Source organism: Selaginella moellendorffii, unplaced genomic scaffold (assembly GCF_000143415.4).
Source record: "Selaginella moellendorffii unplaced genomic scaffold, v1.0 SELMOscaffold_70, whole genome shotgun sequence".
Lineage (NCBI taxonomy): Eukaryota > Viridiplantae > Streptophyta > Lycopodiopsida > Selaginellales > Selaginellaceae > Selaginella > Selaginella moellendorffii.
Genome location: NW_003314331.1, coordinates 436,164 through 459,254, shown reverse-complemented (window position 1 = coordinate 459,254; position 23,091 = coordinate 436,164). Strand labels below are relative to the sequence as shown.

Genomic DNA, 23,091 nt, shown 5'->3' with positions numbered 1-23,091 from the left:
GTTTCACCCCTGTAAAAAGTATAAGTGCTAGCATGCGCTGTGCGTGCTCAAGGAAAGGCACGCCACAAATTGCTTGTGTTGCTGGGGACGACTTTGGACGGACGCCACAAGATCTTCTAAGCTTGGATGTCTTTCATACAAATACCGTACATATGGTCGCGGCAATGGAGGAGGGAGACGGTACATCACCGTCGGGAATTTCTTTTCGCGCGCACCAAAGATCGATAGCGACGTGAAGTACTTTTCTTTTTCCCGCGCGATTATCCATTTGGTGGAATTTAGGGCGGAGGGCTAGGGTTTTGCGGAGCGCGATGGCGACGACCACGGCGGTGGCGGCGTTGCTGCTCGCCGCTAGCAGCGGTGAGATCGTCAAGGCCTTCGACACGTCCACAGCTGCCGGCCAGGGTGATCCGTGCTTGTTCCAGTACTCGCCGGCACCAGATTCTCAGATAAACTCTGTGAAGTGGAATCACACCAGTAAGTGGGAGAGAGAAATGCCGCTCTTGATCGCCTACATTCTTGTGGTGTTTCGCAGATATGGTCCTGGCAAGCGCTGGAGACGACGGGAAAATCTCGCTGTGGACGCAGAAGCTCCAGTCTGTGGTGACAATTGCCAGCGATCCAGCTGAATCCGTAGTGGTAACTTTCTAGTTTCGATTAAAACATCTAGTCATGGTCGATTGCTCTTCTTTTTCCTCTAGGAATCTATACTGGCTATGAATTTCAGCACCAAGAGCTCTAGATATCTATGCTCTGGTGGAACAGCCAAGGTGGTTAGAATTTGGGACTTGCAACGAAAAAGATGTATCAAGTGGCTCAAGGGGCACGCAGACACCATTACTTCCGTCATGTACAATTGCAAGGACGAGCATGTCGCTTCCGCCAGCGTCGCTGGGGACCTTATTCTACACAATTTGGCGTCCGGATCACGCATTGCGGAGCTCAAGGACCCGCACCGCCAGGTGAGAGTGAAAATCTTTTCATTTCCGGAGATATGCAGTTATTCATGAGTCCAAAGGCTTTGAGCTGCATATGGTATGATTTCTTTTGGCGGGAGATGATGAGCTTTGCTGAGTTAAGTTTCTTTCAGGTTCTTCGGGTACTGGAGTTTTCGCGACTGAGCAGGCATCTCTTAGTTACCTCTGGCGATGATGGCTCGGTTCACTTTTGGGAAACAACCGGTCGCAGCCCAAAGGTGATTGCTGTAGCTTTGTAAAATGTGTTCTTCACATGCATGGATTTTGCGACAGATTTCCTGGATTAAGCAGCACCTTGCCCCAACAACAGGCGTGTGCTTTTCTCCACCAAATGATAAGGTCGCATTCACCTCTATTGACGCCACCTAAGCAATCTCTTCTGTGTAGGTAGTAGCGAGTGTTGGACTTGACAAGAAACTGTACATTTTCGACGTAGGGGTGAAAAGGCCAGTTCACTCCGTTGCGTGTGAAACACCCTACAGCTCAGCAGCATTTCGGGACGATGGTGTCATCTTAGCTGCTGGTACAAACGACGGCCGCGTTGTGTTTTATGACATTCGCGGTGGCAAACCTCAACCATCTATGGCACTACGTGCTTATGGTGCATCTAAGGTGGGTCAATTGGTGTCGAATTTTGTTACTGTAATTTCTTTTTCGTGCAGGCTGTCACGAGCTTAAGCTGGCAACGGTCCAACCCCATTCAAGTGAATGAAAAATCCTGGACAATGGAAATGGCACTGTTAGGACCTGGTCGGGATGACCCCGTCATAATGCCAGATCCTCTTCCTCCGAGCATTGGTCGTGGTCGTTCTAAAACTGAGGCGATGCCATTGAGAAACGCTGGGCGCTCGAGTTTAGGCTCCGAGGGAGCAATTCTAAGACCACCGACAGGTGAAGAAACACCGAGCAATTATTTGCTCACAAACGGAAATGTTTCCCGGTTGCAAATTTCACGGAACGATTTTATGAGAGACGATATGGAAGTGTTTTCACCCTTGGTGGACGTGCAGCCTATAATGCCTTCAGCTACAAAGAACTGGGATACCGGTGCCAAAAATTATGAAGGAGATGGTTTCTTGAAGTATTCAATGGGAGCTTATAAACTCCCGTCCTTCGAAGATAGCAGCAGAGAAACATTCCAGGTACTATTTGGCTTTCTGAAGTTCATGTTTTTTAATGGGAACTTTATTCATTAACAGGACTCGTCTCTTGCTGCTACTCCTCCAGCGGTAAGAGAAACTCGTTCGCCGTCTGTGACACCGCCAGAGGCATGGGGAGGTGATGCGATTGCCGACAGGGGATCGCTTCGATTGCACTCAACATCCAGATTTGCTTCGGGGACAGCTAGTGCAAGTGCAGCTTTATCCGGACATGTTCGGGTGGATGCGCGTACCGTTTCAGCCATTCGTTCTCCCGTTAAGCTCTCTCCAGCCGAGCAAAAAGCTGTCAATCCTGAATCATGTGCACCACCGGAGAGGAGCCTCTCCTGGGACACTACTGCTCTTGCAGAGCAGTTGTTACTGGCTAACCGGAGAGGCTTGACAGAAGAGCAACCAGGGACTGATGAGATCAGGGAGAACGGAATGGATCTACGGCACGACTTCACAGCGTCAACTGTAAGGACTTCATAACTGCAAGAAACGAAACTTTCTGATTATTTATGTGTGGTTTTGAACAGACGCAACCCCAAGCTTCTTATAAGCGCTCTCCACAGCAGCCAGCACCTCCGGCCTTTGGGCTTCAACTTGTTCAGCGAGCTCTCGAAGAAAGTCTTAGTGGAGTTCATAAGTCTATTCATGAAGATGTACACAACTTGCACCTGGAGCTTCTTCGGCAGTTTCATATTCAACAGGTGCTGTTTTGTTTTGTTGTGGTTGGTTGCTCTTGACACGTACCTATTGCAGAGTGAGATGAATGTATTGATGAACAAAGTTTTAACGAAGCAAAACGAGCTCATGGACGAAATTAAGACACTTCGAAGGGAGAATCAGCAACTTCTTCAGTATTTATAGCATAGGTAAATTGGTGGACTTTATACTTCACGGAATGATTCGTTTTTCTATTGCAGGAAAGCTGGACTTCTAGAACGGATTTGTACATTCCCACTTCTCTGCCATTCTTATTGATATCCACCGTTCTGGCACAGATCTAGGGGTCTGCGCTCTGGTAAATAAACCTCCTCCATTTTCCTATGAAGACAAACTAATCGCTTTTGAATTGTCCAGTCTCTGCTCTTTCGATTCTTGGTTGCCTCATCAAAGGATTGAAGGCTTCATAGTTTCTGTGCTACCATTTTCACCGCATCTGCGAGAGCCACCAATGCACGGGTAAGTAGTGCAGTGTCTTTACTTTTCTTCTTGGTCTCGGTAGTCGTCGTGTCCGGGCTTCTGTCGCTTTTTTCTAACACCTTCATGAAGCAGTCAATGAACTCCTTGGAGCCGTCCTTGCTACTAGCATGTACAAAATTGTCGAACACCACCGGGTTCTCCGCGAAGACCGAAGCTGGCTGTTGCTGCTGCTGCTGCTGCTGCTGCTGGTGATGGTCCATTACTAGCCTCCTGGCCCTCTTCCTGCCGCTGGTGTCCGAGTCGATGGAATTCACATCAGCTTCGTCGCTGCCCTCCTTGTCCTTGTGCTGCACCAAAGGTACGATGAGAGGAGGCTGAGTGTTCTCCCGTTGCTGCTGCTGCTGCAACACTAGCTGGCTCTGCTGCTGTTGATGGTGCTGTTGCTGATGGCATAGATTTGTTTCAGGGGGAGGAGGATGGCAAATACCTTCCGAAGGAGAGATCCCCGGCGACGGTGGCATCAGCTTCATGTAGCCGTTCTTCTGCATGCGGTCGATCTCCTTCTTCTCCTCCTTCTCGCTCTGGATGGCGTGCAAGCTGTAGAAGACAATCTCGTCCATCTGCGGCGGCAGGTTCGCATCCTTCCTCTCCTTGTTGGTCATGTCCTTGAAGTAGTTCTTGGCCGCGCCGCCTATCATGCATTGCCAGTCCCGCACTGCCTTGTAGTCCTTCATCATGTTCTCCCACTTGTCCTGGCACTGGCTCCCCGTTCGTCCCATGTCTTTGGCCTCCATATGTGCTGCTACGATCCTCCATCTCTCCGCTGCCGGTAGCTTCACACCCCGCTTGTACATCTGACACCACTCTCGCTCCTTCCGCTTTGCGTCGATCAGAGTCAGCATCTCAGGAACTGTCCAGGGAGCGCTCCGGCTCCTCTTTTTTATTGGATTCCGTCCGCCAGCCGAGTGAAGTGACGATGATCTCGGTGCCGCTGGAGCTGCTGCTGCCACCGCCGCTTGCACCGCTTGAGCTGCCGTGGGTGGCGGCGCTGGGCTCAGAGTGTTTCCGGCGGCGGTGGTGGTGGTGGTGGTGGTAGTGGTGGTGGTGGCTTCCCCCGCCTGTGTGGGATCAGAGGTCGTTTCACCATTGTCGTCCATCGTAGCGGTTGCATGAATTCCTGGAAGAGATTGGGGTGGGAGGAGAAGACGAAGAACAGGGAGAACACGTAGCGAAGGAGTAGAAGAAGGAAAGAGGAGGGGAGATTGGATTGGATTTGCCTGCTATCTATCTCTCTCTCTCTCTCAGTAACTGATGCTCGTCATCCGGATGTGCAAAGAAGATATCTTTTTTCTTCCAGGAGAGAGGCCGCGAGGAAGATCAAGAGGGGGAGAAAGAGGAGAAGAAGATAGAGGCGGTGGAGGAGGAAGAGAAGGGCGTTGGGAATGCGAGGCGTTTGCTCCTCCAGCATTTGGGGAAGCCAGCAATTTGGAGTAGCAATAAAAAAAACTGGAATAACTGCCTTGTTTGCCACGTTGCATGTCAGCCGGCGTGCTGATGTGGCGGTTTCTAGCCCTAATTAGGGCAGTGCATATATTCTTTAGATTATATAAAAAGTTGGTGAACTAAATTTCATTCTGAGCTGCTGGGCAAGCTATGCCACATTGTAGATTCTAAGATAACACAGTGACCTTAATTGTTTGTGTGACTTCCAACTCTTCTTTGCTTGACATTATCATGACCTTCTTAGACCATTTCATGCTTCCACTCTCATTCGACACCTTTAAACTTTGATTGCCGGTGAGAAGCATCTCCGAGTCATCACCTTTGTTATAAGAACTGGGGTTCTAGTTGGATTGTAGCCAATGGTTTTTATAGATCCACTTCTAATATTCTGATTGTACCACCGCACGATGTATAAAATAGAAGTGAATGACCGATCCAGAACCTGTTTAGAAGCGCATGATTGGAGTAAATTTCTGGCTTGTTTTTCTGCTCTCAGTAAATGACATAGTGGCCAGGCTGCTCCGACGCTCTTGTTCATCCAGGTTTACACTTAGCACCGCATTGCGACGATATTCAAATGCCATTTGTGGACTCTCGTGAAAGATTGGCTGTTTAACACTGTCAAGGAAGGAAATAAAAAACAGAAAGCAGAAACATACTGAAAAATCCACAAGAACGCAAACAGTAGCATCCACCAGCTATGTTGGAACAATCCGACGAACAGCACAAAAAACGTATGAGTTTCAAAGAAACTAAAGCTCCAATAAAACCAAAATTTCACCTTCCAATGTGTTAGAGCATCATTGATATGCGAAGAACTAGAAGTTTTAGGGTTTACAACAAGATCGACTTTATTTTAAAGGCTGATTAATAGCAATTCATAACTTATAGGTTTACTATGAAACTGATAATAAAAATTGGAGAAAAAGAAATTAGATATACTAAAGGACCACTGAAATGTATCTTCATGGTTTTATAACTTCCGTAACTGTGTTATATAAGTTAGTTCTATATGACCTGTATTTTCAAACCTAAGACCAACAATATAATTATATTTAACAGCTAGCTTTATATTTTGTTTTTTATTCTTTGTATATTTGGATTATAGGTAAAATATGAGATTTTTTTGTTTTTTATATATTTTGTTTATTTGTTCTAAATTTTAATATAAATTAAATTAACATGAGTATTATTATTTACTTTTTAAATATGATGGTTATATTATCTACTTTTATATATATTTTATTTATAGTTAATAGAACTACACTAGCATATTTACCAAATGAAGCAACTCAAGAGTGTATATTTATTGGTAGCCGAGCTACACCCCCACCTCAAAATTATTGCAAAGTTACAAATCGTGTCAAAAACGCATTTTTTAATAATAATTGGAAAAATGGACAATATAGTCATTCTTATAAGGGAATTAATGTTACTATTGTAGTACATAGATCCTCTACTGGTTTGGGTGGTTTTCAACAAGAAATCGAACAAGCTTTTAATTGGATATATAATGTCTGTTTGCATTCAAGAACATCAAAGGGTGGTTATGTTATATTACATGATGGAAGCTTATCTGTTAATGTTTCAGTGGACTGAGAAAAATAGTAATATTTTCTGTTGTGTTTTTATTAATTATAATCAATTACTAAATGTTTTTGTTTTTTGCTTGCCAAATCCAACATTCTCAATCAAAACCATTAATTTACTATACACATCTAAGAAAGCAAATCAGGTCTTGGAGATCAGATCCGCTTGGGTTAAGGAAAATGCAATCTACTATGCCTGTGAGGAGCAACACTCCCTTGTAATTCACCAAAGATCCTTCTTTCTTGAGGTCCAGAGCCAGCTCTTTCCAGGATATATGTTGGAATATGTGGTCGGTAGTATAGATTTAATTGAATCAATAAGGTTGTATTGTTCTATTTTCCGTAAGAAGCATCCCCCTTATTTAACACAAATATTCCATTTTCAGGTGACAGTGGAGAATACACCATCAGTAACTACAAAGTCATGCCGAAACTCAAATGCCTCGCTGCTCCACTCGGCCACTCGGAACAGCCGATTTCTTCCCACAAACCACAGCAGATGCATCTCCACCTCCAACTGGAGCTTGAATTGGAGCGGAAACCTTGATCTCATGCTCGGGTGGAGATGCCACATGACGTCGGGAAAGCTTTCCACTTTGATTCCTGTGCTTCCTCCTGGAAATGGGGCCTGGAAACAAAGAAGAGTTCCATCGATCCATCAAAAGATCCTAGGAAAGGGAAGAAAACGAAAGAGATCCTCCATGCAATGCAAAGAGAAGAGATGGTTGGCTATGGAGGACGAACCTTGAGAGACTTGGTAGATAAGCTCAATCCAGAGTGTGGCTTGTTCGCATTGTACCTCACCCCATTGTGGCTCCATCGCAAGAGCCTCCACTCAAACACCGCGGTGTTCCCAGACCCCAATTCATCCTCCACGCCCCCCCAATCCCCAGCACTGATCATCTCCCTCTCCGTGGATTCCTCGAATTCCACCCCCCAGCTCCTCTCGCCACTGATCGTCACGGGCCCAAATCCAACCTGAGCGCCAATCTTGTTAGCACTGCTCCTCGTCCTCGTGCTCCCGCTGCTAGATCCACCGCCGCGATCGCTCCTGGGCGTGTAGAGCGGGATCGCAACGGCGCTGGGATCGCCCAGCAGTGGCTCGACCGAGAATCTTATCCGGCAGGGGTAGAACCCCAGCGCGGCCTCGTTCTTGAGCACGTCCATCAAGAGCACGCCCACCGAGAGGGTCTTGATCCGGAGCTCCACATCCACGTTGGCGGGCGTGATGCGGACGCTGGGCTCGATCGCCAGTGAGATTGCCACGCGCTGCTCGCGGACTTTGTGCTGGATCGCGGCCGGGATCGCGATGCGTACCTGGGGGGAGCTGGGGTTCCTGGTGTCGAGCTGGATGCAATGGCACGGCCGCCACGATGATCCGTCGCCATCGCCGGCGATGCGGTAGAGTGGATGCCCGGCATTACGATCGTCCGAGGAGGATAGTGGCGGAGCCGTGTAGTCGATCTGGGGAATGGAAGTAGGGAAGAGGAGAGAGGAGGGGGAGGATCCAGCGGAGGAAGAATCGATGACTAATCTCTTGGTCTTGATCTTGGGCAGGACGAAGAGGGATGGATCGCTGGGGTCTTGAACGTAGAAGTGTTCTTCTAGGATTTGCTTGGCTATGGCGAGCTCTGATGGATCTTCCTCCCATACCTCGGCATCGCCTAGCTTCACGTCCTTGCCGGATCTACATAGCTCCCGGAGCTCCTCCATGGGGAATTCTCGAGATCTCCACACCAAAAAAACAGAATATCCTTATAATTTTTATATATTTTTGTAAAATATAGCATTTAAGAATATACTCGAACATTTTGACTTGGGAAACTTCGCGGCAATCGAAAACATCGTCTACCATTGTGAGCTGTGCCAGTTTTGCTATGATTGAGTTCTATGTGACTTAAGTTTTCACTTGTCATGGTTTAACCAGGATTGACAAGCCTTCCGAAGCCAAATGCCGGCGTCTTCACAATCGCTGGAGATGCCACTAAAAGGAAAATCCACATCAAAGTCGCCACCAGTCCTGGAAGGATAAATTGACATGCACCAGGATATGTTTGTGGAGTTACTTGGATTTGAACTCTCAAGAAGATGGGCCAACCGCATTCTTTCTCAGAACTATGCTGCACAGAATTTCACGCTCCCCAGCTGGAAAGATCTGCCGAATTTTGGGCTTGCAATCACTTTCCTAGATAAATAGCTTCACGAGAGATGATCATCCAAAGCTCGCAACCACCATCCAAAACGTCCTCACGACTAGAAGGAAAGCCGAGCAGCGGCTGTTTTAGGTAGGCCAGTCTATATTTATACCGAAGGTTTCTCAAATTGTCTCTAGGGATATGGCACACATGGCGGTACGTTCTAATGTGGAAGGATGAAGATGGCAGAGATCCATGAGTTGTAACCATAACGAGCTGAGTCCTAGGAATCGATCCTCCATGGTTGTCCCACAGCTCCAAAGGTAATAGTAGTGCACTGATCTTGCCAGCAAGTGCATACCCAATCTCTTAAGTCAGGATGCAGCTATACTATTGCTTCGATGGAGCGAGCCAAAGTTTGAACCTATGGACATGAAATGAGACATGAGCGGCTCTATAGAGATCTACATTGTCAAGTCCATTTCAAGCATAAGTTGGGTCCATCAGGAGCTTAATCGGACCTGTTTAATCTATCAGACTTAGGACTTAAATTTGTAGGGTAGTTAAGTTTTGCATTTTGCAAGGTAATTTTATTTTCCTTCTTGATGGGAAGGGTGAATTCATTATTAAAGATAAAAATTAACTTACACTTCCCAATATATTGATATTTATATATCAAAAACTCTTTGAATACAATTAATTCAATCATACAAAATTCTTCTTTCTTTCTCTTGATGCCATGCATCATAAGCATGTCCTTAATTAATTTTGCTGTAATCATCATCACCATGAACATCAAATCATTTAAAGTTTCAATCTTTAGAGAGTAAACTCAATACTATTCAAATCCAAAGACATTTAACTGATTGGAAAAAATGTGCACTTTTATCTTTCCTTTTATATTTGAACTTTTATAGATTGTCTCTCAAGTTATTCTCTGTACTTATAGGTATTAAAGAGATAATTTTCCACAATTACATCAAATTAGGATATATATTTATTATGGAAATGTCATCTCTATATATCTGCCAAGACACTAGCCTATTTTTTGTTGGCAAATTACTTTGCATAACAATTACAAACTTTGTGAATTCTCCTTTACATTTTTCCCAATCAATAAAAACACTATACTAGTTTAGTAAAATATCTAGCCATATGGAAGAATTATTATTTAATTCTTCCTCATTTAAGTATTTGAGTAATTCTTTATGCTGAACAGTATTGTAGTATTGAACATGCTTATATCATTTCACATTCTAGTTAATACATTAACATATAGTTTCTGAACATACTTCTTGCTTAAATGTAAGCAAGAACTCAAGCTATTATTTTTTTTGTTCTCTAGAATAGGAGTATAATCAAAAATATGCTTATGTTATTCCCCTCTAACATCTACAAACTTGATAAATCCATCTCTAATAGCCTCCACAAAATTACTCAATTGTTTTACACTAATAGTCTTTTTCAGAAATTTTCTTTTGATACTTTTCAAAGTAGCATCTAAATACTCAACAATGTTAGCAATATCCATAATTTCAATTTGAAAGATTTTTTTCAAGATATTTAATTCCAGAAGTATAGCAATTAGCATATGGATAGCAAATTACACTGTGTAATTTATCAAAAGATGGTATATCTTCATAGAAGAGAATTGAAATTTTGTAAAAAGAATTAGCATTATAATAATTATTCTCTTTAAGGCTTCCCCACAAGATAACCAACATATATCATGAATTTGAAGCATATTTAATATAGATATATTTATGGCAGCTTCTAAAAGCTTAAAAGCCATAACTCTTTTTCTAGAAGTATACAACTATTTATAAATTTGATTGTATAGCTTTTCAACAACCATAAGCTCAAGAAATGCATGCATAGCTTTAATAGCTATTAAACTTTATCTATGAACTAAACAATGCACTCCAAGCAAATGTGAAATGTATTGTTTCAATCTTGTTACTTGATTAAATTATTCTTCAACCATAATAAAAGCTCCATTAATTCCAATAGTAACATATTTTCCCTTCTCAAGGTTTATCTCTTCTAAAACCTTCTTGGTGGCTTTATATTTACTTACAGTAGTAGAATCTTCAATTACTATCAATTTTAGAAATCAATTTTATTTAGACTTTTTCTTTTTTTTACATATGGAAAGAGATGTATATGATAAAATGAACTTCCAAAATTCTATTAGTATTGTTATTCACTATAATAGAGAAGTAAGGACTAACTTGAATGTCTTAGCAAAAGTCTTTCCATAACACATTTTTTATATATTTTACAAATTCTTTCCCACTTATAGCATTTACAAAAGTCTCATATTTTATGGTGCTTAACATATGGGGCACTTACTAAATTCATATAAAGATTCATAGCTTTTTAAAGGTAATCCCTTTTTCATAATGAAGTACATGTGTTTCATTAAGGAAATCAATCTATTCTTGTGTTGATCCTTTTGAGCAATGGGGATAGATAGTTCTTTCTTCTTCTTTGCTTCCCAAATAAATATAATTTATTGATATTATTTAGAATTATTATATTCTTTAAAAATTAGTTCTTGAAAACTCAAAGAACCTTCTTTACTAAAAGAATTATCCTTTCTAACATATACACATGTTATACATTTTATCCTCTACTTGCTTTTGATATCCATCACAGGATACACCCAAGGAAAATTAACTTTCCACTCAATTTTGAATGATTTATTTATTTTTTATTGGTTGAAGTATTAATTTCTTCTTTTGTTATTAAAATATTTTCATCCTTTAATTTAATTTCAAGTCTTTCACCAAAAAAGAATCATAAAGTTCTTGTGTTGCCATATTTTGTTGATCTATCTTTTTTTTTCTCCCTCCTATTAACAATAGCAAAGAATGTTTCACTGACTTCATTGATTATATTGTTAATAATATTTGATAGAATTTTATCCTTATTACAATATGCAAATTTGTTTTGCCCTGCATGTGGCAATGTTAAAATATTTTTGTACTTCATTAGTGCAAGGTGAAAATTGAATATATCCTTCAAGTAGCAGGGTAAATTAAAAACCAATCTTCAAATGTAAGGTAAATATACTTTTGCAGGGCTTTATAGGTTGCAAATTTGAGAGCATATTTATGATGCATGGCATCAAAAGAAGGAAAAAAGGATTTTGTGTGATTGAATCAATTATATTAAAAGTGTTTTTCATATATAAATATCTATATTTTGGGAAGTATAAGTTAATTTAATATTGTAATATTCACCCTTCTTATCAAGAAGGAAAAAAACAATTTCTTTACAAAATGCAAAAATTAACTACCTTGCAAATTTAAGGACTATTGCCCTTATTAAGTTGCTTACATTTTTCAATTATTATGCTGGTACTTTCCAGGATCTCCACAACAAACCTCTTACTAAATTTCACTTATGTCAATACCAAAATTTGAAGAGTATGTTGTCATATTGCAAGTCCGGGAAAATTAAATATTTACATGTGGTTGTAATCAATGTTTCCACTAACAATCCAGCAAAATCCAAATGCCACTGGCACAAGGAACTGTAGGAATTGTTCTTGTGAATCTATTTGGTATTTACTTTTGTAATCAGTCAAATTTATTTCATAGTAAAATAACTTTTCATCCAAAGAAAATTTACTTGAGTTAGATTCAGTGTGTTAGACTGATGTGATAAACAGACATGATACTATTAGCAAAAATAAATCAGGATTAGAAGAGGATGCATCCTGAAACATTATAATCATTACAAATCTTGCAGTGTCTTGAATGGGATTTTAGAAGTATGAGCTTGTGATTTTGCCTTGATGCATCTATCAGTCTCATGCTTCAAGATGGGCACCACAAAGACTATCGATAGATAGATATGCAGCCCAAAAACTAAGATATCACAGCTCGGTCTCCCGTATAATTCGGACAGGCGCGTTTGAGAATTCCACGCATTTGACGTTCGTTGACACTTTCTTCCGTACACTCCGGAATCAAGATGGCATTTTTGCAAATTCAAAATTTTCCATGGAGGAGATCCGGAGCTGTGCCGATAAAGCTCGCTGGGGCCAAGAAAATCCTAGACCCACATTCAAGGCCCCTTCCATCCCTCCTTTCCGTCGCGAGGAAGAATTCGTTGTCCAATTCTTCTACTGGATGCAATAGTTCCTCCGCAACTATTGGATCCTCTTCCACTGCTTCCAAGAGGTCCGCGAGGATGAATTCGGCCTCCAGCTCTTCCTCCGCCACTACTTCCGCCTCCATCCCCCAGATCGACTACTCGGCGCCGGCAGCGCGATCCTCCAATGCCGGGGATCCAGATGATCCCCTCTTCGACGACCATACATGGCGGCCCTGCCATTGCATCCAACTCGACACCAGAAACCGTAGCTCGCCCATCACGATCCTGGCATCGATCCAGCACAAAGTCCGCGAGCAGCGCGTGGCAATCTCACTGGCGACCAAGCCCAAGGTCCGGATCACGCCCGCCAACGTGGATGTGGAGCTCCGGATCGATACCTTATCAGTGGGCGTGCTCTTGATGGACGTACTCAAGAACGAGGAGGCGCTGGGGTTCTACCCCTACCGGATTAGATTCTCGAACGAGCAGTGCCGTCGCGATCCCACTCTACACGCCCAAGATCAGTGGAGGTGGGGAGAGGATCTGGGGAATGGAATACGAAGAATCGACAGAGACGGGGATGATCAGCGCTGGCGGGGAGGAGTCTGGGAACACGGCGGTGTTTGAGTGGAGGCTTTTGCGATGGAGCCACAATGGGGTGAGGTACAACGCGCAAAAGCCACACTCTGGAACCAAGTCTCTCAAGGTTCGTCCTCCATAGCCATAGCCATGTCTATCTCAGTTCTATCTTTTCTTCCAGGCCCCATTTCCAGGAGGAAGCACAGGAATCAAAGTGGAAAACTTTCCCGACGTCATGTGGCATCTCCACTCGAGCATGAGATCAAAGTTTCCGCTCCATTCAAGTTCCAGTTGTGGGGATGCATCTACTGTGGTTTGTGGGCACGAACCGGCTGCTCCGAGTGGCCAATTGGACTAGCGAGGGATTTCAGTTTCATCACGAGTTTCTATTGAATCCACTGTCCTGAAAGTGTTCATTGGAAACAAAAAAATCAAGTGGAATATAGAAAGTGTCCTAATTTCTCTCGGACGGGGATTGCCACTTCATGGAGGACGAGATCACACCGCCCTTAATCACACCGTTGGCGGAGCAAGATAGCTTAACAATGATCGATTCGTCCCAAAAACACCAAGGGTGAGATATGCTGCAAAGCTTCATATCCCTTTAGAGCTTGAGCTAGATTCCTCAACTCCTCCATCTGTGCTCGTGAAGTTTTCAAAAGTTACACGTGGCAAGAACAGCGCTAGTGAATCTAATCACTCTCTTAGACCGATCCATTGAAAGACAAAGCTGCATAGGGATCCAGGGAAGCCCAAGACACGGATCATGATGCTTCAAGATCCATCCTCTTCTAATCCTGATTTTCATTAATGGTTTCATGTAACTAAATAAATTTTCCTTTCTTTTGCATGAAAATTTATTTTGTTGTGAATGCTTATTCTGACTGATTACAAAAGTAAATAAGACTAGCAGCAAATTACAAATTCGCAAGAACTCCAAAGAAATTTTGGTGGCAGCTACATTTCCAAAAACACACCTAAAATCGACCAGTGAACATCTTCCTCCAATCTAGTCTTCACCATGTAGCTTGTTTTTGTTTTTTTTATGCCAGTGGCACTTGTCTTGGAAACATTAACTACAACCATGCCTCCATGCAAATCTCCGATTTGTGACATGACCACATGTTTTGGTATTGATAACATCTTGATAACATTTTGGTAACATCTATTCTTGACATATATAGAGCGAATTGTCGTCCAGGAAACCATGTCGCAGCAAGGAGCAAAATCGAACAAACATTTTGCTTCCTTAAGGTACATCGAACAGGTCCATCATGCACGCACATGCGACGGGTGATCACGAGATTAAAGGCATCCCTGTCGATCCGAGCCGAGCTCGATCGAGGCTGGTGCGAGTCCTGATGGACCAAACTGCGTATTTCCAGCGCTTGCGCGATGGGCCCGCTATGTATGGACTCGACAATGTAGATCTCTACAAAGCCGTGCTTCTCTCCACGGTAGGAGAGGTCTCCTGCTCGTCACGTCCATGGTTCCAAACTCGTTCCATCGAAGCAACAGTATAGCTGCATTCTTTGCTTTGGCTACTTCCAGCAACCCAAGCAGCTCACTTTCTTGCTGACTTGAGAGATTGGGTCTGCGCTTGCCAGCAAGATCACAGCGCTACCGTTAACTTTCGAGCTGTGGGACAAGCGTGATCGATCCCCAGGACTCAGCTCGTTATGTTTTGCTTGCTACAAGTCGAGAGGTTGATAGAGTACAAATCTCTTCAATAAAATTGTGTATACAAAATTTCAAGTACATACATATCAGAAGATGGGCTCAAATGTTCTTACTTGAGGACCACCTTTCTTGAACGAATTTTTAAATGCGGGATCATGCTGATAATCCAAAGACCTGCGGACGACATTAAATTGAGACGGAAGGTGGTGTCGGCCTACGACATCTTGAAATGGGCCAACAATAAAGTGAAGCGCTCAGGCAAGGAGAGCCCGTATGGAGAGTTTCAAGGTACAAACTTTGCTGTGAACTAATGTTGGCATCTTCTTCCTGGGTCTTCTCTGGGCTGTAGAACCATGTGTTGTAAACTGGCAGATCGTGACCAAAGGAGTAACAGGCAAGCAAACGAACTTAGTCCCGTCCAAATTAATCGATATAATCTTATGAATTGCAGATGACGAGAAGAAACAAAACGTGGTGTACGTGATCAGTGTGGCCAGGAAGCTCGGTTGCAGCGTATTCTTGCTGTGGGATGACATTGTCGAGGTAGTTTTAATTTTTCGATTTCCAGTGAGGGATTTCTTTGTTATTTGCTTTTGCAGGTGAGACCCAAGATGGTGATGATCTTGGTAGGCACCGTGATGCTGTGGAGTCTGGGTGAGAAGGCTAAAAAAGCTGCCATTACAGCTGTTGTTCTTGGGCTCCACAACGAAGTCTCTTAATTTCGTTTCTCCTTTGATTTTTTCATTGTAAAGAAGAATTCTTTGTAATACTCGCATTCTTCCTCAATCATAGTGCATTTTTTCCTTTGGTTTCTAGCACGATTGCGCGCGCGAGTGTTTCTGCTCCAGTTTCCTAGCGGCCAGCCACAGGGATGAGGAAATGGATGTGGAACCAAGCGCATTTTTCCTCCTAAACGAGGAGATGGATGTGCTGGACTTGACGCTTCTTAGCGTGAGTGAGGTAAGATAAAAAAAAATGAGAAGAACGAGTGGACGAAAGCCTGGTGACACTACAAGTTTGTAGATGGTTATCACGCTCTATTGGTCTTGCTCAAAGCAAGGCTCCGCCACTTATTTCGACATGCTTCTTACTCACCATCTGTGACAACAAACTAAAAAGAAAACTCAAATGTCTCCCTGGTGCAATTGGCTTCACGGTACATCCAGCTGCTTTCCGTGTACCAGACGAGATGCATCTCGGCCTCGAGATGAAGCTTGAACCGGAGCGGAACGGACGCCATGCTTGCAGTCAGATGCCACAGAACGATGGGAAAGTCTTCCACGTTGATCCTTGTGCGTCCTCCTCGCAATGGCGGCTAATATGGATCACCCTCAGAAAAGAAGCAGTAAAAACATGATTTACCTTTAAGGAGCCCAGGCCAGAGTATGGTTTGGATGGATTCCCATTGTGATTCCAGCGAAGGAGTTTCCACTCGAGCCCGGCTGTGTTCCCTGGAACTCCAACAGTGATGGACTCGTACTCCATTGGCTCTTGAAGTGATCGTCCCAGAGAGTGCCATAAACTAAGTTCAGCTCCAATCTCACCATCGCAGCTCGTGGTATGTGTGCTGGAATTGCCATCGCCATCGTGGAAATCGTAGAGAACAATGTCAGGGCTCTCCATCTCACCAAGCTGCGGCTCGATCCGGAGTTTGACGCGGTACGGATAGAATCCCAGAGCCTTGGTGCTGATGATTACATCCTCGTCGTCCACGCCCACGAAGAGGCTCCTGATCTCCAGAGAAACTTCGAAGTTGGCGCATCTCTCCCAAACGCAGGGCAGGATCACCATGGCAATGCCCACGAGCTGGAAGATTGGGCAGTTCGTTGGGAAGATCAAGGCACAGCCGTCGGTCGAATGGTGTTGTGTCGGACTTTGTGTTGATTTGCCGGCATCTCCTCCAGGGAGACATCCCACGAGCTGGAAAAATTCGAGACAATGAGCTGCCCATTGCGGAATCCAGTCTTACGATCCCAATTTAAGACTTCCCCTTTGGCGCCTTCGGTGGTCAGCCGGTCAGCCGGTCAGCTGGTGGACCGGCTGACCGGCTGGTAGCGCGTTTGCAAGACGAGGATCCAAACCCTGGGCCCAGCATGGTGGGGATGGTGCCCAGAACCCCACAGCTCATCAGCGACGGGCGCGTGGCCACCGCTCCCCCGGCCCGCACCGTGTTTTGGAAACCCTCGTAGATTGTACAGTCTAGTTTCTAAGAAAAACAGATTCTCGTCACTTGTTTCAGATGAAGAGCTTGCCATTGGTTCTAATAGTTCCTTCTGAGATTGAGGTGGATGGATTGGATGCATCTCAAGGCCAGGTTTGAGCACAAATGTAGGCGCATAGCCACCAGCCGCACTTTAGACGCACTTGAGTTTGAGGACGTTGGGACCGAGAAGAAAATTGCGTCTCTTGGAACGGACTGTCTGGCTCGATTCAAGTGACTATTCCTTGCAAGGCAGCAATCCCAAAGATCGTGTTTGTCATCTCTGAAAGAGTCAATCGTCTCTCTAGCACAGTCTTAAACGTGACTTCCCCATATTGCCGAACAATGATCATCAATCAGCTTCTATGAGTCTGCTCTCCAGGGACAGAGGTATCAAACAACGATACTTGGAAGTGGACTTGATCAGTGTTGGATTTCGCTTCCACATGGATCACTGACTGCAAAGTGAAGTTATTTGTACTGTCAGAACATTCCAGGGGTAAAGTTGGATGCTTCTTAGCTCTCTACACCAGAAGTGCAAACCTCTTTGGCATGCCAAATATGTCTATTAGTTCTATAATTTTTTTAAATCCAACTTTATAAGATCAATAATTTCAATCTATAATTTCTAAGATAGGATACAAAATCAGTGGTAGCATTTGCCTAGTATATGCTGTCCTGTTAACAAATATTGTTTTGAATGTTATAGTTATAATACAAGCCTTTCAAGGCCTTTTTATTTGTTTATTAGATATATATCAAGAATTTCTTTTAGTGCTACAAACAATGCATGGAGCATTTAATATAAAATCTCTTTATAGATTATGTTGATAGTGAAAATAAAAGGACTCAAAGGGAATAATTGTTCTTGGAGTGACATGTTCTGTACTTTGATGTTTAATTTGTAAGTGATTAAATTTTTCATTCTACTTTAATCACTTAACCACATTTCTAACCACTTGGAGGAGTCTAATTGACAACCTCCATAAGTCTAATTCAGGGCTTGGGGCTTGTTAGCCCCAAGAATGGCATCCATGCCATTCAACTTTTGCATTGGGTCTAAGTGTTTCATGTGTCTGATCCCATAATTAACACCCTAAGGTATTATTGACATATCAGTCCGTTATGCTAAGGCCATACCTATTCACCTTGGTTACACTAGTGGTCTAACACCACTTGTGTCATAGTCTTGTCTCTCAAAGACTGGACCATCTATCCATGAGTGATCATCCTATCTCCACTCCTTAGCATCCTTAGGATGCCTATAGACATAAGAAATAACCTTTCCTAATATCCCTTTTACAGTCTCCACCAAATCCTTTTTTTATCTATGGCTGTGTTTGCTAACATTGCCACTAGGGCAAGGCCCACAGGCTTGACCACTAAGTCCCACTGTCCTCTGGCACTAAGACACCATATGACTATATCCTTAGTCACTACACCAGAGGATCGTTCCTCTTCTTTTCCATACGCTAAGACTTTAGGATAACATTTCAGAACACTGTGGCCTTACGTGAGTCTCATGGGTACTCTCCCCACTTTCCGCTAAGTGCTCTAGCTATGGGCTTAGAGCGAGGTTCCGTTGAGCCACACTAAGTATCCAAGTAGGTAGTCCCACCCAAGCTTGGATTGAGAGCATTGACCATTTGATCTCCCAGGGGAACTAGAGTCGGCTTTTCAACACTTCACCAATCTATCCCATTTGTCAGTCCGTATTCATTCTAGCCTTGGACTTCCTAATGGTTATCTTATCATCCAACACTTGGGTACAACCTTTCTGGGCCAAATTGGCCTTTTTTGGCCAAATTGGCTCCACTGGGATCCAAACCCCACACTCTCCCCACTATACTTTTGGAACCCCCTGCACCCCTCTTGGGGGATGATCGTTTTGGGCTTTCACCCAATAGCCTATATTAGTATTTGGACTTAAACTCGGACTTAGTTTTGGTCTCGGTCTCGATCTTGGACTCGAACTTGGACTCCATCTCGGTTCCATCTTGGACTCCATCTTGGACTCTATCTTATGTCCATCTTAGACTCCATCTCGGGTCCATCTCAGATTCCATCTTGGACTCCAACTCGAACTCCATCTCGGGTCCATCTCAGACTCCATCTCAGACTCCATCTCGGACTCCATCTTGGGTCCATCTCGGACTCCATCTTAGACTCCATCTTAGACTCCATCTCGGTCCATCTTAGACTCCATTTCGGACTCCATCTCGGGTCCACCTTAGGCCATCCCGGGTCCATCTCGGACTCCATCCTAGACTCCATTTTGGATTCCATCTCAGACCCCGTCTCGAGTCCCTTTTTTAAAGATTCACTTATTGCTTGCTTCATGCTCATTCCTTGAGCCCTTTGTTAGGAGTTCCACTCCCGCTCTCGACTTTTCAAGTTAGAGCTTTTAGTCCAAACATATTATGCTCATTTGGCTTTCAGTTCAGCCATTACCATGTGGCACCCTTTTGGCTCCACTTTGGGGCCTAAGGATTTTATGTCTCACAACTCCACCACCTATAAACGAAGTTCAATGTCTTCATCAAACGGTAATCCATTTTATAAAGTAACACCAACATGTATTACCCTTTCCATCCTTGGCACCCAACCAATATTTATTAATGGTTTGACACTGTAGGCTCACCATTTTCTAAGGAGCATAGTCTCTATAATATAGAGACTATTCAACCACCTAGGGTGGTTCTTGTAAGCAACCAAAGAGAACGACTTGAGAGACGATCCATGGGGTTCAAATATAGAGGGAAAGGGCCCATGAACAAGAGTGCACCCCCTTTTCCAATCGGTCAAGGGTTTTGGGATAGTTGGAGTTAAGCGTCCTTGGGTTTGAGTAGTATTGGGATGGGTGACCTCCCGAGAAGACCAAACCCAGGAGCGTTTACATTTGGTATCAGAGGGTCTCGGGTCCGACTCTGTTGGTTGGCTAGGGGAATCACACCACATGTTGATTGACATCTGGCTGGTCCAGTTTGCTCCCGCTGGGCTCGACCCGAGGGGTAGGGTGTCAAGAGAGTGGGGCTCTCGGGAGAGCTGCGGCTCTCAGCTTCCGTTCACGAGGGCGTGAACTTGCAGGGAAGCATGGTGGATTGTAAGCAACCAAAGAGAACGACTTGAGAGACGATCCATGGGGTTCAAATATAGAGGGAAAGGGCCTATGAACAAGAGTGCACCCCCTTTTCCAATCGGTCAAGGGTCTTGGGATAGTTGGAGTTAAGTGTCCTTGGGTTTGAGTAGTACTGGGATGGGTGACCTCCCGGGAAGACCAAACCCAGGAGCGTTTACAGTTCTCTCCTTTTTATTGGTGTAATTCCCATTAAACCCGTTAAAGACACCTTTTCTATCTCAATCCCATTACTCATTCTTGAGTAATTTCAACTTCCATCGATATAACCATTCCTTTTTAGAACTTTTAATCTTGACTTCTCGAAGTTAATTTCTTAGGTGTCTTTGACACCTTTCATTGCACATATTATACAAATTCCACTTTCCCATCCTAGGAAGTTCTCTACTTGAGGGCACTATCATCTTTTTTTTTATTTCGTGCCACCTTTAGCACTAAATTTCAATTATCATAAATTGTACTAAGGCTATTCACAACCCTATCATTTAGCTACCTTGCCGCTCCCCCCTTGAAATTTTCACTTTTGCCAAATTGGAACATTTAGGAATCCATCCTTGGAAACACTTATTCTTTCCCACAATCCATTAGTATATAACATATTAATGTTCTTTGCTTAACTTTGCCATTTAGATTCTTTCCAATGAATTCCATGGCCTACATTTGGCCACTAGTCTTTTGTTCCTATCCATTAGTTGTTACACTAAGCAATATAGGATTGTTACCTCCATTCTTAAGGTATTGATGATGGTGTGGCTTGGTCAAGGTGACCAAGTGGGAAGGATACTTAAAGGGAAAATCAGTTGTGCTGATATGATGGTATAGTGAGTCCAAAAAATTAGGCTTTAAGAAAGACCCATCGGAGGGTCACAAAGTTGGGCTGTCGATAGAGCTTATAGCAAAAAATGCTAAAAAGACCTATTTCAGGTGAGCACCCTTTGGACTTAGCAAAATAGAGTCTTTGCCATGGAACCAAAAGGATAGTTCAAATCAACACTTTGAACTAGGACTTTATTCCTTAACCTCATAAAGACCTCGTCCTTGTTTAGCTGTAAGATCACATAGTGATCTAACAGGTTTGCCAATAGGTACTAAATCTTTCAGACCTTTATCTTGTTAATCATAACCCTGGGGGAATCCCCCATACTTGGCGGTGCACCCAAGCTAGCCCTTCCGGCCAAGGGTCCATAGCAACTGAGACTGAGTATCCCCATCTCATTCACCACATCCTTGGTGCCTCTTGCACCAACATATTCAAGTTAGATATACCGAGCCATACTAAGCAATTTAACCATGCATCACGACTTTGGGGCATCCTTTGCTTAGCGGTGTGCCCAAGATAGTCTCCTTCTTAAGAGTCCATGACCACCGAAAAATAAGTGTCCTTATATTCCAAATCATCACCACGCCCTAGTGAGTTGGGATTTGAATCCAAGCACTAGAGGGTTAGGATTCAAACCCAACCTCTATATATGCATCTATGGATGGCATCACCCAGGATGCCTGGCATGACTCCCCACGCTAGTGTACCAATTTATACTTAAAGTGCGCTACAGATTACAGCTTAGGAACCTAGTTCCTTTGCACTACCAAGTCCTCTCACTTGACAAGTCTATGATTATGCATGGACTCCTTCATGCTTGGCCCCATGGGCCACCCCTTTTGAAGTTAGCACCTTCAATTAGGGGATTTGTTCCCCTAACTTGCCAATCTTGCTTAACAAGTCATTCGACCAACGTAATATGGTTTCATGCATAAGTGTGAAAGTCTTTGACCATCAACTTTTGTTCAAAGCCATCCCTTTGAACACTCGGGAATTACTTCCCCAACCTTGATAACCTTGCCTTATGGCAAGCTTCAAAACCACACTTCTGCTGTGCCACTTTGATTTTGCGCGTTATATAAACCTTTTACATTTGGCTTTCTAGGTACTAAACTACCTAGAATTGTCTTTAAAAACCTTGAAGGAACTCTGTTCCTTAGCTTGCTAAGGCCTCTCCTTTCGCAAACTTTTTAATTACCATATGGTTTAACATGGACAATTTCATGTTTTCGACTCTCCATGGCATCATGGTTGCTAATAACAACATGCTCAAACACTCAATTGATTCTCCACTCCCAACTTGCATAACCACCCTTGGTTATTGTCGTGAATATGACTTCGGGTATCAAAAGTTACCTGTCGGCTAGTCCTTATGGACACTCTTTCCTTATTACCATGATGGCAAGAGGTTAGTATTGCTGGACCCTTTATCAGCCCCTCTTGTACTAGTGGAGTTATCTGGGTATTTCGAGTGTACTTAGACCGGACAAGTATAAGGATGGAATTCCTACGTGTTATTAACTAAGCATACTTAGCCCGGTAAGGAGTTCCTGTCTCGTTTTGTCTTGCACTGGCTAGTGACAAGAACCCTCGTGTATTGAGATTAATCCTTCAATATCACTGGATGATAGCTTACTGTGTCTGCTAAACACCCTCATTATCATGCCCTTTGTGTTAGTCTTATTTCGTTCATAAATGCTATTTATGGAAAGTGTCCAAATTTGCTCATTTGGCATATCTACGGAATGTAGAGATTGGCCTGAACACAATAGTGTTTGTCCCATGTTCAAATTTGCAATCTAGTGCTATTCCATATTTAGTAAGTTTCGAGCTTGTCCCAGAGACTAACTTCTGATACTAAGGGAGGCTTGGGGTGAAAGCCCAAAGCGTGTGTTCCTCAAGGTGGGAGGGGGGGGGGGGGGGTCCTCCTTTGGGGGGTTCCCAAATTATAAGGGGGAAAAGGGGGAAGTTGGGCCTTGTTTACCCACCCCAGGGAAAATTTAACTCTTTCTTGGGGGGCTGTCCTTTTTTTTCCGCCGGGTTGGGGCTAAACCCAAATTCCCCCCCCTGTTAACGGGGG

The 23,091-nt window shown here is 43.5% G+C and overlaps 3 protein-coding genes across 3 annotated transcripts; 1 reads left to right on the top strand and 2 right to left on the bottom strand.

Annotated features, from left to right (window-relative positions):
* Positions 1-275: 275 nt before the first annotated feature.
* LOC9640337 (protein NEDD1) lies at positions 276-3,304 on the top strand. Its single transcript, XM_002985883.2, has 12 exons — positions 276-477; positions 536-639; positions 702-962; positions 1,091-1,195; positions 1,251-1,316; positions 1,365-1,589; positions 1,640-2,119; positions 2,177-2,593; positions 2,656-2,829; positions 2,882-2,994; positions 3,046-3,143; positions 3,203-3,304. The coding sequence occupies exons 1-10, from the start codon at positions 312-314 to the stop codon at positions 2,987-2,989; spliced, it is 2,106 nt and encodes a 701-aa protein (XP_002985929.1). The 5' UTR covers positions 276-311; the 3' UTR covers positions 2,990-2,994; positions 3,046-3,143; positions 3,203-3,304.
* Positions 3,244-4,886, bottom strand: LOC9640336. Its single transcript, XM_024659803.1, has 2 exons — positions 3,816-4,886; positions 3,244-3,674 (listed from the first exon to the last, which is right to left on the bottom strand). The coding sequence occupies exons 1-2, from the start codon at positions 4,420-4,422 to the stop codon at positions 3,250-3,252; spliced, it is 1,032 nt and encodes a 343-aa protein (XP_024515571.1). The 5' UTR covers positions 4,423-4,886; the 3' UTR covers positions 3,244-3,249.
* Positions 4,887-6,666: 1,780 nt separating this feature from the next.
* Positions 6,667-8,143, bottom strand: LOC9640734. The gene is made up of 2 exons (XM_002985784.2): positions 7,102-8,143; positions 6,667-6,985 (listed from the first exon to the last, which is right to left on the bottom strand). Exons 1-2 carry the CDS (start codon positions 8,068-8,070, stop codon positions 6,740-6,742), a joined length of 1,215 nt encoding a protein of 404 aa, XP_002985830.1. The 5' UTR covers positions 8,071-8,143; the 3' UTR covers positions 6,667-6,739.
* Positions 8,144-23,091: the final 14,948 nt, after the last annotated feature.

Excerpts from the sequence above, each read along its gene's own strand:
- LOC9640337 (XM_002985883.2), top strand. The coding sequence starts at position 312 with ATGGCGACGACCACGGCGGTGGCGGCGTTGCTGCTCGCCGCTAGCAGC. Across the intron at positions 640-701 it reads ATCCAGCTGAATCCGTAGTG|GAATCTATACTGGCTATGAA; the intron begins GTAACTTTCTAG and ends TTTTTCCTCTAG. Across the intron at positions 1,196-1,250 it reads CAACCGGTCGCAGCCCAAAG|ATTTCCTGGATTAAGCAGCA; the intron begins GTGATTGCTGTA and ends ATTTTGCGACAG.
- LOC9640336 (XM_024659803.1), bottom strand. The coding sequence starts at position 4,422 with ATGGACGACAATGGTGAAACGACCTCTGATCCCACACAGGCGGGGGAA. Across the intron at positions 3,675-3,815 it reads GGAGAAGAAGGAGATCGACC|TGTTGCAGCAGCAGCAGCAA; the intron begins GCATGCAGAAGA and ends AGAGCCAGCTAG.
- LOC9640734 (XM_002985784.2), bottom strand. The coding sequence starts at position 8,070 with ATGGAGGAGCTCCGGGAGCTATGTAGATCCGGCAAGGACGTGAAGCTA. Across the intron at positions 6,986-7,101 it reads TATCTACCAAGTCTCTCAAG|GCCCCATTTCCAGGAGGAAG; the intron begins GTTCGTCCTCCA and ends CTTTGTTTCCAG.